Source organism: Mauremys mutica, chromosome 1 (assembly GCF_020497125.1).
Source record: "Mauremys mutica isolate MM-2020 ecotype Southern chromosome 1, ASM2049712v1, whole genome shotgun sequence".
Taxonomy (NCBI): domain Eukaryota; kingdom Metazoa; phylum Chordata; order Testudines; family Geoemydidae; genus Mauremys; species Mauremys mutica.
The window spans coordinates 157,256,453-157,274,103 of NC_059072.1; the positions used below are offsets into that span (position 1 = coordinate 157,256,453).

The 17,651-nt window shown below is 42.5% G+C and overlaps 1 protein-coding gene across 3 annotated transcripts in view; it reads left to right on the plus strand.

Moving 5' to 3' along the window:
- GSK3B (glycogen synthase kinase 3 beta) overlaps positions 1-17,651 on the plus strand; it is a 257,049-nt gene that overhangs the window by 123,330 nt on the left and 116,068 nt on the right. For all 3 annotated transcript variants that reach the window (XM_045001121.1, XM_045001119.1, XM_045001120.1), the window contains exon 3: positions 11,722-11,805. In XM_045001121.1, the coding sequence (XP_044857056.1) occupies positions 11,722-11,805 (84 nt within the window). The remainder of the gene's footprint in view (positions 1-11,721; positions 11,806-17,651) is intronic.

Genomic DNA, 17,651 nt, shown 5'->3' on the forward strand with positions numbered 1-17,651 from the left:
ACAAAAAGCAATTGACATGCAGACTTACAGTATGAAACAAGGCACACATTCTCCTCTCATCCCTTCATTCAAAAGGATTTGTACAGGAATCACTGTGCAGTTGTGTGTTTTTTAGAAAGCTAGAACCGGACAACTCGCACTATCTTTCTTGTGATTAGGATTTTAAATCCATCCAGTGTTCAGGGAGTTAATATTGTCAGAACAGATGCATGTAATTTTAAAGACTCTTTTGCTGCACATTTAATTTCAGCCTTGTTCGATTGCACATTTCATATCAGTCAAGCTTTAATAAAGAACTGGCTTGCTGGCTGGCCGTTCACCCGTAGCTCCACCTACGCTTGCTTGTACCATCTGAGGCTGTTGGTTTGGACTCGGATGCTGCCAAGTGTGCTGTGCATGCTGATCTCATGAGGCCGACTGCGGCTGTTGCATCATTCTGAACTGATGCTCACCTCTGTAATCGGAACATGTGCCAGGGCTGAAGGTTGCTGTGCACACTGGTAATCTTTGGCTAAAATGTAGCTAACATACATTGCTTTGTCTCTGACATTTTTGGATGTTCTGCATTAGTAGTTTTTTAGGCCAACATCCAAAAACAAGTGTCCCGTGGCCCACCATATCCCATAATCTTTTTGTACCTGTAGGATTATGGGATATAGGAAGTTTCCGGGTACTGTGGGATTTGTGGATGAGGGGGGAAGCTTGTGCCTTCACATTGCTTTCAGTGACATAAAATAGACAGTGCTGTTGCGACTATTATTTACATTTAAAGGGACTATGACCAGCGAGCACATGTACAAAAACATCTGATTTTCTGTTTGGACGACTTGATGTCGAGGGGAACATCTGAGTGTTTGCTGTACTGTGTGCACAAATTGATATTTTTATTATTCTACATGCGGTATTTTAAACTTATGGGATTTACCTTGTTTGAGGGATATGGGGAGAGTAGTGTCTCAGAAAACACGTTTGTAGTCGTTGCTTTAAAATTATTATGCCACATCTCACTGGTCTCCAACAGTGGAGTGCATTTTTTCCTGTGGAAATCTTAAACATTAATGTTATACTAATTGATATAATTCATATGTCTCCAGCACCTTTGAGGATGGATGTCAAAGTGTTTTATGAACAGTAATTAATCCTCAACCCCCCTCCTGTGCTATTTGTGCTGTTCATTGGCAGGTTTCAGACAGAATCCTGACTTCCTGACCTGTGCTGTAACCAAACTAAACTGAAAGTAATTAATAATCACCAATTGGCCTGCACTAACTGGATGATGGCTGTTATGGTGTGTGTGTGTGTGTGTGTGTTTAAATAAAATATCATGGATGTGGATTACCTTTCATTTTGATATACCGGTATATCATTATTCTTTTCCCTAGTGTTGTCCTGTATTAACCCAGACAGTAGATGATGATGATGATGATATGAGCATTGATTGGCTTTCCAAACTCTCTGTTCAGGGGCTTACTATTATTAGTCATGCTATTATTCCCTGGGACTTGCAAGCCCCATGCTAAAAAGTGAGACATTGCAGACTTTGGTCATGTCTGCATTGGAAGTTTGCAGCAATTCCAGCAATCAGTGGCCTGCACCATTTCAAATCCTAAGCATAGACAAGGAAGGCTATGATTCACATGGGAGTTTATTCCTGCCTGAAACTTCTTGTCTGCAGTTGAAACTTGCAATGGTGACTAACCATTGAGTGCGGGGCTTGGGGCAAATTCCCAGTCTAGAGAAAACTTCAAGGGATGCTAGTTGAACACTAGGACCCAGTTCTACATTCCTTCCCCCCCTCTCCCCCAATTCTATTTCAATAGCAGTTTTGGACAAACAGGAAGAAATGCAGGTTTCTGCAAGATGATGGACTGGCACCTGCCTTTTGAAATGGAACTAGGTTCTTGATTCCTAGATTGGTATCTTTGATTCCTAGAGACAGAAATAAATAAGTTAACATACCCTGTTGTAGGGAGTAGGGACAGCATTCAAAGACCTAATGAACAGGAGTGTTTGGGACACATTTCAGGAGGACATTTGAAAGTGGGGGTGGGTCTGGTTGCTGGCTATCTCTATATAATCTGTTAGGTTCGGTTTAGTGAGAGAGATTGCAGAAGTTGGGCTCTGCTAGTGGGGTTCAGGGAGAACAAGCTCATCTTGATCAATTCTGCTTGTTTCTTGGCAGCATGGTGTCCTCTATTATGGCCTATGGAGCTCTGTGGCTCAGTAGCTACTCTGACGGTGCTGCAGCCAAACACTGTTAGATTCCCTTTCCCTTTCCTGCAGCTGTGGTGTGCTTTGATTTCTTACAGCAATACAGATGCTCGGGTTATAATTCCTCTCTGCGAGCAGGTCTTGATGGCCATAACCCCCCATATAATAAAGTTTAACCATCTCAAACTTCCACTTGTTTGTTTTTTAGTATGTGGGGAGGTATCTCACTCTCTAGTAGGAAGGTGGTTAGAAAGAGGTGTAAGAAATGCCCTGTCACAGCACATCCTGTATGCACCAAACTCCTGCAACTGGCATCCAAAGTGGCTGGCCATTGCGAAGGTGATGTTGCCAGTATGTGTCTTCGTTGCCAGGCCCCAATACAACTTAGCATTGCACCTTTCTTCTTCAGACAAGGAGGGGGGCTAGATGGGAGGAGGGGCTCCTTCCCTTATCAAGGCTGTCTTTTGGAAGCATTCTGGAGAACCCAGAGATGGACTCATCTAGCGAACAGGTCCAGAAGTTCCATTCAGGTATTTTCAGCCACTGCGGCAAAGGTAATTTCCACTGTCTGGCATAGCAAGATGGAGAGGGAGGAGAGCAGATACAAGCGATGCTTTTCCCCTACTTTACTTGACTTTATCATCATTCAGGACTAAGACAGAACAGGCTCAATCTCCTGTCCTGCTAGCATAACAGAGCAAAGTCTTCTAGCCCAGCCCCTCAAACTTCCAGAAGCACACCTGTGGGCTCGGCCACTGGGAGCACTCAAGGGACACAAAATAATCTGCTTCTTTGCTCCGTGTGGTGGTGGTGTAGAAGTTCAAAACAGCTGTTCTGAGAGTGGTAGCCTCCCTTTAACAGCAGCAGCTTAAGTAGGCACTCCCTCACCAACTCCTGGGTAGCAACCCAGATGGGGAAACAGAGAAGCTGCTCTACTTGGCATTCCTCCTGGGAGAGAGGAAAAACAGATCTGGCAGAGGGGCAGAAGAACTACTTGAATACCAGGAGGAACCACTTGATTAGCAACTCAGCCATGATCAGATGAACCAGTCCTCTGTTGATGATGCCCAAGGTGGGGACAGGGATGCAATTTGTTTAGCAGTTTGTCTGATCAGATGAACATCCTCAGCTAAACAAAGGCAGGATTGCTCAAACAAGGGCACAAAGCCAACCTTGCTCCTCTTTCCCTCATTGTCCTGCTCTTCATGGCCCCCATTGCAAGAGAGGAATATGAAGGCCAGAAGTCCAATGTTCCCTACCCTGTAAGATCTCATCATCACATCACATGGATCTCTTCACCTGTTCACTAAGAACAAAATTCTGTAGTACAGAAGACTCCACAGTAGTTCTAGATTCAGTGGAGTTTTTGCACTTTACCATTCAGGCATCCAAGCAAATGCAGAAAGGGAATATCTCTGATGCTCCATCACTGCCCTCCTAACTCATGGCTGAAGACTGCATTAGTTCTTCTGACCATTGGAGGAGTATACAGAGGAAATTGAACCTAATAGGGTCATAATAGTAGACGTTGGCTGAAGAAGATGATCTGTGGGAGGATGGAGATGATGAGGAGGAGGATGCGAAAGAGGAGGAAGATGCAGACGTTTTGTGTGAGAGTGCAAGGTGCAGGGTGCATTTAGACAATTGGACCTACTTGTACTTCTCCCCAGATCAGTCGCTGAAGTTCAGACAAGAGAGTCTTCAGGAACTGAAGCCTGGGCAGATCCCATAAAGCCTTCATCTTACAGGCCTATTTGGAATGAGGCACTCGTTACTTTTGCAGAAGTGCAGCTTCTAGCAGAACCATGAGATCTCTCTGGTCTCTGACTGTGCAAGAGACAGCTGTGTTCATGGAAAATCCAGGATAGATGTGACAATCTCCAGATTAACAAAAAGAACAATGCTATTCTAAGGATGAACAACCCTGTAGGAAGGTCAAGGCCTTCCTAAAAATGATAATCTTTGGGCCTGTCCCTGCAAGCGGCTGTTATGCATTTGTGCTTTGCCATCAGTGGTAAGATGGTTACAAAATTTTTGCTTAGAAGGTTCCTGGAGGACAAGGACAAGAATGCTGAAATTATTGAAGTTTTTACTGTCCTTGGGTCAGCTTTCATTTGTCTGCAGTATAACCATATAACATGATACAAATTCATAGATTCCGAGGCCAAAAGGGACCATTACTTAAAGCCATGGCCTGAAACAAAGGAATTCTGTTGCTGAAATAGTGGGCAGTGGTTCATTCCTACATTGCAGTCTGAGTGAATTAGATAAGATTCAGTACGCCTTGTCTGATCCAAAGAACCAGGGCCTGTCACCAGGTAAGACACGCGGGGCAGAGTGGGTTTAGAGTCTCTAAGGGCTTGTCTACATATGTAGCTATTCTTGAATAATTCTGTGTGTGGAGCACTCTTATTCCAGATTGAGTACTGTGTTCTGTTTGTCTAACCCACTAAGCTAAACTTGTGTAGACAAGTCTTGATGCTCATGGCAGAGGAAACCAGCCTCAATGAACTCCCCTGAGGTTTTAAAACAGTCATTCTGAAGCACAGGGACCCAAACCCAAACATCTTTATCTGGGAAAAACTGTAGGAACTGCATATGTTAATAGGCAGCAGATTTAAAACAAATAAAAGGAAGTTCTTCTTCACGCAGCGCACAGTCAACTTGTGGAACTCCTTACCTGAGGAGGTCGTGAAGGCTAGGACTATAACAGCGTTTAAAAGAGAACTGGATAAATTCATGGTGGTGAAGTCCATAAATGGCTATTAGCCAGGATGGGTAAGGAATGGTGTCCCTAGCCTCTGTTTGTCAGAGGATGGAGATGGATGGCAGGAGAGAGATCACTTGATCGTTGCCTGTTAGGTTCACTCCCTCTGGGGCACCTGGCATTGGCCACTGTCAGTAGACAGATACTGGGCTAGATGGACCTTTTGGTCTGACCCGGTATGGCCATTCTTATGTGGACCCAGATGATATGTTGATATGGATATACAGTTGAGATCTATACAAAATCTTTCAGCAACTTCTTCATTCACTTTACTTGCTCCAGCTCAAGGAAGATGCAAGTTCAGAAACACTAAACCATCTGAGAATATAGGTTAATTTCCCCATCACAGAAGTCAGAAATCAGGTGGAAATGAGGTAAAGGGAAGTGTAACTTCATCTTCTATATGTTGCTGCTATAAATAAGAGGAAAGCAAGCAAGGCCTGTCTTCAGCAAGTAGGGATACCAGTGAGACTAAAACTTTTGGCCACCAGCAGGAAAGGTTTGTCCCAGGAAGCACCTAGTAAAGAATAAAGGCAGCTAGGCTGTAAGTCTAGGAGAGCTAGGGGGATGGGGGGCGGCACAGGCACAGTGCCTCCAATTAGTGATCAATTTCTTGATCAAGAAAAGATTCATAATATGAATAACATTGTGAACTTCTGTTGTAAAGAAAAGCTGTTTTCCTGGTCTATAACAGCAGAGTATAGTAATTCAAAGCCATTTCCTGCTTCTGCAGTTCTAAATCAGATGCAGTTTACTTGTGTTCTGATTACTTTTCACTGCTGGGTGGGGACCTGTGGGGGAGACTAGTCCTTCATCCGGAAGGATAGAAAGAAGACATGAAGCAACCTTTATTTGTTATCTTACATGATTATTATAATCTGAGCATGTCCTGTCAACCTTTGTAACTCAAATGTGGGATGGGAAATCAGGTTAATTTAAAATAATAAGCTATATAGGTAGTCTCTCTTTGGCATTCAGGGCTAGGAAGAGTGTTTTAGGAGTGATAGAATAATCATTACTGAAGGGGTACTTTTGGTACATCAGATTTTATAATTTTGTCACCAAGAAAAACGTAGAGTTTAACTTTCTAGATTCACATGTAAACACTCCTCCTTCATTCTGGTTTTAGCTGAATAACACAAACTGCAAGTAAGTTGCAAAGAGATCTGTTTGTAGCCCCTTAATGCTCAGTGTTTTTCAAAGGAATGTGTGCTTCAAGAATTCTTTATTTCAGTATAAATGAAGCTTTATTTTGTTCTCCATTGTGGCAATTGGGGAGGAGGGTTGCACATTCACTAATGCTTAGTGAGATCATAATTCTGATTTAGACTAACTGCTCTGTGGTTTGTAGCTATGGTAAGCAAAGGGTTGTAGAAATTTGGAAATGTACAACCTGGAAAAATCCATACTCTACTCCCAAAGAAAATGTTTAAACGCCTTTTTATACCAAGCCATTTCCTTGCTTTTAAGAAAACTGGGATGGTAACATTTGGTGGGATTGTTGATAGAAGATAGTCTAGGACAGGGGTTCTCAAACTTCATTGCACCGTGACCCACTTCTGACACTAAGAATTACTACGTGACCCCAGGAGGGGGACCAAAGCCTTAGCATGGCTGAGCTCTGCCACTCTGGGCTGGAGGGCCAAGACTGAGCCCTGCCATCCTGGGTTGGGGGGCCAAGGACGAACCCCAAGGGCTTCATCCGGAGGTGGGGGGAGGGCTTTAACCTGAGCCTGCTGCCCAGGGCTGAAGCTGCCCCAGCTAATGGGGCTCAGTCTTCAGCTTTGGGCCCAGGCCCCAGCAAGTCTAACGCTCGCCCTGGCAACCTCATTAAAATGGGGTCCCGGCCCACTTTGAGGTCCTGACTGAAAGTTTGAGAACCGCTGTGCTAGGAGAAGCTTGTCTTTGCGCCTTGGATATATGTCATAGGTTTGTTCCCCACTTTGAACTTTAGCGTCCAAAAGGTGGGGACCTGCATGTAGCCTTCTAAGCTTAAATCCTCGCTTAGATCTGATAGCGCTGCCACCAACCAAAAATACAGTGTTTTGGTACACTTTCCATTCCCCCCAAACCTTCCCTGGGGAACCCAAGACCCAAACCCCTTGGGTCTTAACACAAAGGGAAATAAACCATTCCCCCACCTTCCCCCCTCCCTTGGTCGCCTGGAGAGGCTCCACACTGATTCAACTCCTTGAATCTAAAACAAAGAGGGATTCACCTTCCCCCTCCTCTTCTCCCCCCACCACCTCTCCCTGGTGAGTCAGACTAATCCCCTGGGGTCTCAAACAAGGGGAAAAAATCACTCAGGTTCTTAAAAAGAAAAGCTTTTAATTAAAGAAAGTTTTTTACTTTTTCTATCTCTGTAAAATCAGGATGGAAATGCTTACAGGGTATACAGCTTATAAAACTAAAGGGACTCCCTCCCCCCTAGCATAAGTACAAGTTACAGCAACAGAGGTAAAATATCCTCCCAGCAAAATACACATTTGCAAATACAGAAAGCAACCAAAAAGACTAATCCGTTTTTTTAATTAATACTCGCTATATTGAATATAAGAGACTATTTCAGGAAGCTTGGAGAGCCTGGATGTACGTCTGGCCCCTCTTAGATCCAAGAGAGAACAACCCCCAAAACAAAGAACCCAAACAAAGACTTCCCTCCACCGAGATTTGAAAGTATCTTTGTCCCTTCATTGGTCCTCTGGTCAGGTGTCAGCCAGGTTCACTGAGCTTGTTAACCCTTTACAGGTAAAAGAGACATTAACCCTTAACTATCTGTTTATGACAATATATCACACGAGTCACTGGCTGGATCGTTGCTTCTGGAACACAAGAAAGAGGCATTACCGGGTATGAGCACATGCCTTGTGTTTTCATCCACCCTCTACTTTGGATGTGCTCTGTCAGCCTTTCTTGACTGTCTCTCTGAAATGATTTTAGTTACACCGTATTTAGAAAAGCATTTTATCTGTTCTAATTGTATCTAAGGGAGCCATCACTAATTTATGTAATAAGGCTCTCGCTAATAATATAAGTTGATTTCATATGCTGTATTCCATTCACACTTTCTCATCTGCTTGTGACATTTTATTTGGAGCTTTTCTGTTAGTTTCAAAAGCTATGATTTGAGTGATCTCAAAGGCAAGAAGAGTCACTGTAGTTGTGAACTACTTGGTAGTATGTTACGGTGTAAAGTGAGTAGCTATTGTGTATTTAGGCTGTGTTCAAGGAAATTTATATGCTTGGAGTACTAATATGAGAAAAATGGGTCCTTAGAAGCTTACTGCATTTCATATTTTAGCATTAGACTATTTTATTTTAATCCTGATTAACTTTAGTATGTGTTCCCTGTCACAAGAACTTGTAATTTCACAGCTGTTTATGTATTTTTGATCTAATTTGTTCAGGTGAACTGTGATTCAGAGATTGGCTTGGTTTTACTTTAAAGAAATAAAAATCCTTCATTTCATCCTGTCAGATTCTAGTATGTGAAGTGTTAGTTTTACTGTGTATTTGGTTGAATTAACTCTCCTGTCACCACTCAGTAATGAGCTGTTCATGGAGCTGCGACAGATGGTCAGGGAGAGCGCCTAAGGAGATGGAGTGCGAGGCAGCAGAGATCGCACTTGCCCTGGAATGGGATACTGACACACAATAGAACTTGTAACAGTGTTAGAATAACATCTGCTGATTTCCAGAATGTATTATTATATGCTATCAGACATACAGATCCTAAGATCATGAAGCAACAGTATGAGCTGGAGTACACACACGTATTCAGGAGTTTATAAAGATACTGCTGAAATAATACTTGTGTAGTGCTTTACACATTCAAAGCACTGTACAAACATTGATTTATCTTCCAGTACCTGTTGGAGGTGTGAAACTATTACTATCCCCATCTTCAAGCTGTTGAAACAAAGGCAAAGAGACATTACTTGTCCCAGGTCATGTAATGAAAAAATTGCTGGTGGAGCTGGGTTTCGATCTCAGAACTTCCAGACTTCCAATTTTGTGTTCAATACTCCAATGGAAATGTGAACCCTCCAGAAAGTATTAAGATTGCTATCATAATAGAAAGCTGAGTGACTGACTGATGGCATATGGAGCCTTTCGTATTTAGGATCAGTGGTTCAGATTTGACCTGTTTAATGACTAAAAGCCGATACTATATGATGACTGTCCAGTGGTTAGTGTGAAGTGTTGAACTCATTCTTCTTCCCAGTGAATAAATGTGCCTTACAGAAAACACCAGCATAGCTGGTGGTAATTGTTCCTTTTTAGCGATCTTAATAGAGATCAGGGACAGAATGATTGAAGATTTGAACTCCCCTCGTCCCCACCCCCACCCCCACCCCCATCCCCATCCCCATCCCCATCCCCGAGCTGGCTTCTCCAGGTTAGAAATGAAGCACATTAGAGAGGTAATTTGAGGAAGCTTATGTGCCTGTCTTACACAAAACCTGCAGTTTCCATGGATTTGCCACAACTAGTGGGACTTTTGATCAATCATTTCTCTGAGCCTCAGTTTCCTTATCTATAAATAAAGATGATTGCCAATTTCATAATGGTGTTGTGAAATGTCACTGATCGTAAAGTGCTATATAATACAAAGCATTATTTAAAATCAGTCAGTGATAGTGATAGGTTTAAAACTCAAGGCCTCCTAGCTAGCACCTGTACTTAAGGCTATATGGTAATGGATTTTGAAGCAGGAGGCAGGAAGTGTCTTGAACTGAGGCTCAGAAGCATGCACACTTTAAGACCTCCATATGATACATAGAGTTTCTGAAGTTGGCATAGTAATGATTGCGGGGGGCAGAAGGGGGGGGGGGTCTAATACATGGCTTATGAAGTCCATATTATGACAGTGATGCTTTATAAAGCAAACATTAGCTATGTGCACTTAAGTATATGGAAACAGTCTCTCCATCCCAAATCTTCCCGAAGTTAGTCAGAGGTAACAGTGCTAACAAGACAAATTTAATATTTCTAAATCAAGCTGTTTTGGCCGGGCATGTGACAAAGAAAAAAAAAAAGTTAAGAAAATGACCCAGAAATGTAACTAGCCTGAATTTTTTAACCCTCCCCACCCTCTAGCTCTCAAATCTCTTTTCCCATTTGCCCCAAGTCTTGCAGAAAGATTTTTCCTCTGACTAAGATGCTGCATGCCAAATTTCAGATGCATCAGTTGAAATCTGGCAAAGTTAAGGTGTAGGGTACATTCAAAATTGGATGTGTTTAAAAAGCTAGCTTCAGATCTGATTTTATAGAGACTAGTCTCTATAAGCATGAACATCTTTTGCTACTGATACAATACGCTGTCTCCTACAGTTTAGGTAGAGATAAAAGAGAGATGTGCAAAAGAGAACATGGAAGAAGTGATTAGGGGATGGTGTTGGGGGGAATGTACCAATAACAATACATTCATTGGCATAGCTTTGATAGTTACATCTCCTTTTGTGTTCTGTCCCCATCCACACTTCAGCCCTTCATTTATTTTTGTTTTTAGAGTGTAAGCTCTCCGAGAAAAGGATTGTTCCTTTGTTTGTTCTGTAGGCTCATCAGTGTGGGGCCCCAGTCTATTTCCCTACACACCTATGTTTGTCACCATCTCACTTTATGTCTTAAGCTTTTTGAGGCAGGGACCATTGTCATCTGTCATGAGCTAATGCACATTTATCATGCTGTATAAATGTATTTAAAATTAATGGCTTTTTTGGATTGCTACAAAGTGGAGATGTTTAGTCACTAACAGTAATTGTCCTTATTCTGCCAAGCAAAACAGAGTGTTCTTCTGATAGTTCTGTATAAATCTTCTTAGACTTCAGTTAGTAGAAGTGAGATTTGAATGCATTGTTGTCAGATTCCCGGCTCAGGGAACTGCCTTAGGCAACAGAAGTATTTGGTGTGGAAATGTGTTCACCTGTCTCTTTCTCTGCTGTGCAATAGCGGCTTAGAAACATTGTGAAGAAAAAGAGAGTACCTGCTTTTCTATAGTATTGTCCAAACAAAAATCAGATCCATGAGCTCTAGACATTTCTGACAAAAGGGTTCCAAGAAAAGGTGGAATCACCTCTTAAAATTTTTGAATTGTTGTTTTTGTTTACTTAGTTGTATCTACCCAACCTGCACCAAACCAACGTGAAAAAATAAAATATTGTCAGTTAACGTCTGTTCTGTTTTTTTACCACTTTTACAGCATCTTCAAAATAAAGATTTAAAATCCTGCTGCAGCCTTAACTGTGAAATCACTACCATTCCACTCTGTGAACAGTTCAAGCCTGCTGACCGTTCAGACTAGAATATGTAGCTTTCAAAGCTTAGAAAATACAAGCTGAAAACTAACTCTGAGTTTGAGTACAACATTTATTGCATCTGCTTGTCAGCAACAAGCGCTGGTGCTCAACACCTTGGGTTGGTTGTTTAATTACAGTGCTCTTTTGTTTAAGAAAATCAGCACCCTTGAATACTATAGTTAAAACAATTGGAGGAAGAGGAATGAGGAGCAACATGTGACCGACTAAACCACATTTGGTACTTATGGCAAGGGAGCTACTTACATTCCTATTTAAGCTTCCAGACCTTTTCTTTTCAACTCCCCGTTCCTAATGCATCCCTGATTCAATGGCTTTCATGTGCTCTTAGCCAGTACATTTAAGGTGCACAGTACACTGTAACACCACTTTTTTTTTTTAAAGAAAAACAATTTCCCTAACCGTATGGTGCTTTTACTCTTTCAGAACCGAGAGCTTCAGATCATGAGAAAGTTGGATCACTGTAACATTGTCCGATTGCGATACTTCTTCTACTCTAGCGGAGAGAAGGTAAGTTAGCATTGAGAGGCTCACAGACAATAAGCTTCATTAAAGCTACTTGGTGGTATTATAATAATACTGTACTCTTTGAATTTTTAAGGGTGTTAAAAACAGTGTGAAAATAGTGGAGTCCAGAATAAGAAAACAATGGTAAATCTGCATACCAGGAGCTCAGATGTTCCTGAGTTGAGGGGCATCAAATTTGTAAGGCAGAGCATGTTAGAGCTGATCTTAACTTCTCACTATGGAGGTGTAGGCCATGGGTACTGTGGCTCCTAGTATGCAGTGATCAGTCTTGATTCCAGCAGCCTTCTGTTTGGGTCAAGATGAAGAATTGCATAGCTGGGAGCTGCGATTTCTAGAAGTGTCACTTCTTTATTAAAGATGTGAACAGCCACCAGCCACTTTTTAGAACTTCATGTGTTACACTTGGTCACCCCATGTGTTATACAGGGGTCAAGCAAGACTACTGAAATATCTTCAGTTCTGAAATCCATCAGTATCTCAAAACTGTCCCTCATATACCAAAAGCTGTAGTTAATGATGTAATAAATGGAAAATGTAGAAAAATAACTTAAAAATAAACAAACAAACCAAGAACTTTCTATTCAGTATTAGTGTCAGAAAGTGACACCAGACGAGTGTGCAAGAAGCAGGCCTTGGGTTTTCCCCCCTCCCCTTTTATTTTTTTGGATCTCTCTACTCTTCCAAGATGGTGGGGGCAGGGGCTTGTGGGGAGTCTAGTCTGGGTCTTTCCACCTCGTCCATGGGTTGGAGAAGCACTTGCCTCATGTGATGACCCCAGAGGGCAAAATGGACCCATCAAGCCATGTGATAGACGTTGTCGTCAGGGGGAAGTTTGATCTGGCTCTCTTCTTCCTCCCCTCATCCCAGGCTGCTCTGGTAGTTCCCTGGCATTTTGAGTACAAATTTGTGCCACTGCTGTTTGAATGGCAGTTTAGGCTCTGTTTGGTACTGTGTTTGGTTACAATTTTGGCACGTTGTCAGATTTTTCCTTAGTAATGCAAGTAAGAGAAGGGAAGTTGTGGTTTAACAGTTTATATCTTAGCCACGTTGAATAGAATTTCATGGCATAAGCAAAAGGCACATGTTTAGTCTGAGGGCTTCCTCCCTGCAAAATTTCAAAGGCCTGCTGCAAACAATGTTGGGGTTAAAATGTCTCAGAAAAACATCCCAGGACTTTTTTTATAGCAGGAACCATTAGGCAGCATAAATACAGGGGTTCTACCAGGTTTTACCACATAGCAGTGGAGTGTACAAACAACTAGATCACTGGCAGTGTTAGTTTTAGTGGAAACTGTTTTTCACTTGAGTACAATGTTTGTATATGGCAAGTGACTCAAAATGCTGAGATGAGCAGCTTTCTTTTAAATGGTGATACTTCCACTGTAATTTTCAAGAAAAAGAAACATAAAATAGTGTAGTAGTCCACGATCCCTCGGAGTTCGAAGATGGTTCTCTTCCGTATAATGATAGTCAGTTATTGCTGGTAGATCTGCAGGTGGCTAATGAGACCAATCCAGGATCCACAGATCTTTTCACAATCACGTTTCCCAGTGGAAGGGTTGGATCAAGATTGTTGAGTGGGGCTGTGGTGTGCTCTTTCCATCTACCCATTTCTCCATTTCCTGTTGTTTCTGTTGGATCTTGAAATACTGGGATCCCTGCCACAAAGTCCTTTTCCATTTTGGTCATTGAGGACTTGGGTTTCCCATGAGTTTGTCAATATTGCACATCTTCATGTTGGCTTTGAGGGTGTCTTTGAAGCACTCTCTCCCCCCCGCCCCCTTCTACCCTCTTGTCCATTGGCCATGGCACAATTGTGAGAACATGACCTGCTTCCGGATTTGATTCTCTGGCATTCGAAGAACTTGACCAGCCCTGTGGAGTTGTTGGTGGATGATCATAGCTTCAGTGCTGGAGGTTTAGTTTGGGACAGAACACTGATGTTGGTGCCTCGGTCTTCCCGCCTGGTTCGGAAGATCTTGCAGAGGCACCACGGCTGGTATCATTCAAGAACCTTAAGGTGTCTACTGTACCTGACCCAGGTTTCAGCCCCATATAAGAGAGCAGGGACAACAACAGCCTGGTACATGAGAAGCTTGGTTTGATTCTTGATGTCACAATTTTTGAAGATTTTTTTCTCAAGTTTCCAAAAGCTGCATTGGCACATTTGAAGGCACTGTTGAATTTCCTCATCAGTGTCAGCTTTGTGTAACAGGTAGCTGCCGAAGTAAAAGAAGTACTCGATGTTCTCCAGGGTTTCTTTATTGATTGGAATTACGGGAGCAGGATCCTGGTGATTCAGAGCTTGTTGGTGGAGTACCTTAGTTTTCTTGCTGTTGAGTATGAGACCAAGTTGGTTATAGGCCTCAGAGAACATGTTGGTTATTTTTTTTTAAGATCTTCTTCCGAGTGAGCTCACAGAGCACAACCATCTGCATATTGGAGTTCAGTGGCTGATTTAGTGATAGTTAAGGCTATGTTTTAGTCATAGCTATTTTTAGTAAAAGTCATGGACAGGTCCGGGGCAGTAAACAAAAATTCATGGGCCATGACCTGTCCTTAACTAGTACTATATACCCCTGATTAAATCTTGCGGGGGAGGAGGAAGTTAGCCCGGGGGTGCAGCAGGTGCTGGGGGAACAGGCAGGGCTGGCAGGCTCCCTGCCTGGCTTCACGCCTCCCTGGAACCAGCGACATTCCCCCTCCCTCTGCTCCTAGGAGGAGGCATGGCCAGGCAGTTCTGCACGCTGCCTCTGCCCCGACTGCTGCCTCCACAGCTCCCATTGGCTGGGAACTGCGGCCAATTGGAGCTGCGGGGGCGGTGCCTGCAGGTGGAGGCCTAGGAACTGAGGGATGTCGCCACTTCCACAGAGTCCCCCGTCCCGTGTCGTCCCCCCCCCCCCCCGGTAAGCACTGTCCAGAACCCTCATCCTGTCCTGCACCCCAGCCCTGAGCCCACACCTAAACTTCTGCTGCTGCTGGGGGAGGAGGGCACGGTGGCGCGAGACTGCCCCAGCAATGGCTGTTGCGGCTGACTCAGGGGCTTTCTGAGCTGCATCGACCGCTGCAGAAGTCATGGAGGTCCTGGAAAGTCATGGAAGCCGCGATTTCCATGACCTCTGTGACAAACTCACAGCCTTAGTGATAGTTTTGGTCTTGGATCGGAGGCAACTGAGGTTGAAGAGCTTGCTGTCCGTTCTGTATTTGGCGTCAGGTCCAGAGAGGAGCTTGTCACTGATGAGAAGAAAGATGATGGCAAGGAGGATGGAGAAAAGGGTTGGAGCTGACACAACCTTGCTTACCTCCTGTCTTGACTAGGAAGGGGTCTGTTCCAGATCCATTGCCACCAACAGTCACAAATACGTTGTCACGGAGTCAGAGAGAACGACAAATGTTTTTGGCAGGCATCCAAATTTAAGGAGAATTCTTCACAGCCTCATGATTGGTGGAGTCAAATACTTTTGTGAGGTCATTGAAGGCCAGGTATGGAGGTCACTGTTGCTCACAGCACTTTTCCTGAAGTTGATGGGCAGTGAAAATCACGGTGGTATATAAAATAGTATTCTTAATGTATTTGTCTATGCAGCTGAGAACAGCTAATTTCATTGTTCTTTGTCTTTGCTTGAGACTTTAACTGTCCTGTTGAGAAATGGGGACAAATTCCAGCCTGTCAATGTGGGAGGGTGAAGGGTTGTACAGGACAGCTTAAATAATGTAGTTTTTCCTGTTTGGTATAGGGCCGGTTGCAGCCATCTTCGCTGGTGCTATGCAAAATGGCACTTGAAAAGTTGGCATAAAGGATAATAAATATTTCCATATCTGGTTACTGACCTTTATTTCAGACTTGCACCAATTTTGAAGTTGAGGGGCCACATTTCATAAGTGCTCAGCTCCTGGCACCTCATTGTTCTCAGTGGTCGCTGCTAGGTGCTGAGCTGTTTAAAAAAAAAAAACAAAAAAAACACACACAACAAAAAATAGCACCAGATGTGAGTGCTGGACACTTCTGAAAATATGGCCTTGAGATGCCTAATCACTGGTGCTGATAGTTGTACAGGAATCTTCCTCCAGTGTAAGATATTAAAGTAGTTGGCTACCTTGCAGTCTGATGTATTGCCCTCTAAGAAGCAAATCTGAGAGGCCTAAAAATCTTCGGGTTTGTGTTTAGTAGGATGACGCAGGGAATTTTCTGCAGTATGCAAAACCCACCTCTCATGTGATGTCCACAGTAATCTACCTAATGGTAGTGGCCAGACCTTTAGAAATTATTTGACATGAATCTAACTTTTTTAACAAATTAAACCTTGAAACCTGAAAATTACACTTGCATACAGTTTTAACTCCCACAACTCCCTATATCTCTGACTTGTGATTATAGGTGGGCAGAAAATGGCCTGCTGGAAACTTCAGTACTTTTAAACTAGTTTCCCTTTCAAATCAGAGCAGAGTCAAAATATCAGAAAATTCTTAAGGAATGAAAAATAAAAAATTTTGAATCAGAACTCTCAAAACAAAACTTTTTGACCAAAATGAAAATTGTTTTGAATGGATATTCATTTGAATATATTACATTTGTCAAAATGAAAACATTTTGAAACAATTTTTTGTTTTGATGTTTCTTGATAGTGATTCACAGACCACTAGATGGTCACATGGTTCTGGCTTCTCATTTCCAGCTGCTAAATTATATTAAGGGAAGCTAAAAATACATGAGTACTTTCCTAATATTACTTCATCCAGGCGAGCAGTTGCTGTAGTTGCAACAGGGATGTTAAGGAATTGTGAAGGTGTGGGGGAGGTCTGTGCAATCACCAGTGAGTAGGTAGATTATCTACCACACACAGTTGTTCTAAAATGTGCCTCACACTATGAAAATGTGTGGGAACTTCTCTAGCACAGCAAAATTTGAATTAATTTTTTTCATTAATTTATTCTTGTAAATTTAGAAAAGTTGTTCAGTGCTTTTAGCCCATAATTATTACATGCATCAATGCTAGCCTAAGTAGAATTCCTTCACTTTAAAAAAATAAAAAAAAAAACCAAAACAAGGCTTCCCAGCATTAAACCACAGCATTGACCTACCAAAGCAATACAGGTTTGAAAAATCTTATTATAATCTTATAAATAATGGTTGACAGTTCAGTTCTAGCATCAAACCCCTAGAGCCAGAGGCTTCCAGACTAAAGTAAAAAGTTGTTTGCCATCTCAGTCACCTTCGTTGTAATGGCTTCTGAGACTCTGTTGAGCCTCCAGACTGCACAGATGATGATTTTCTAAGATGGGCCATTGGTAAGCTTTTAGAGAACAGGGCCATACCCCCTCTCTCCATCACCATCAGTCACTGGTGAGTAGAAAGCTTGTCCTGACAATTGAGGTCCTAACCCATCAATATCTGCAGAATTTAAACTTAATTAAGTTTAAATAACTTGTATGTTTACAGAAATGAGTTTCTTAATGTGATCTAATATAGTGTTCTCCTGAGTCTGCAGACAGGCATTTCTTGGGACACCACTGCTGCTCAGAACTTAGCGAATCAAAGTACAATTTTGGTCAGTTTAACTGCTTCCATTCAGAACTCTGTGGGCAGTAGTGAGAATGAATTAAAATAATTACATGTTTGCTGTGTTGTAGCCATATTGGTCCTAGGATATGAGACACACAAGATGGGTGAGGTAATATCTTTTATTGAACCAACTTCTGTTGGTGAAAGAGACAAGCTTTCAAGCTCCATAGAGCTCTTCTTCAGGTCTGGGAAGAGCGCTCTAGAACCTGATACAAAGAGAGATTCTCTAAGCAGGGTCCAGTGACATAAGAATCCCAGGGAAAGG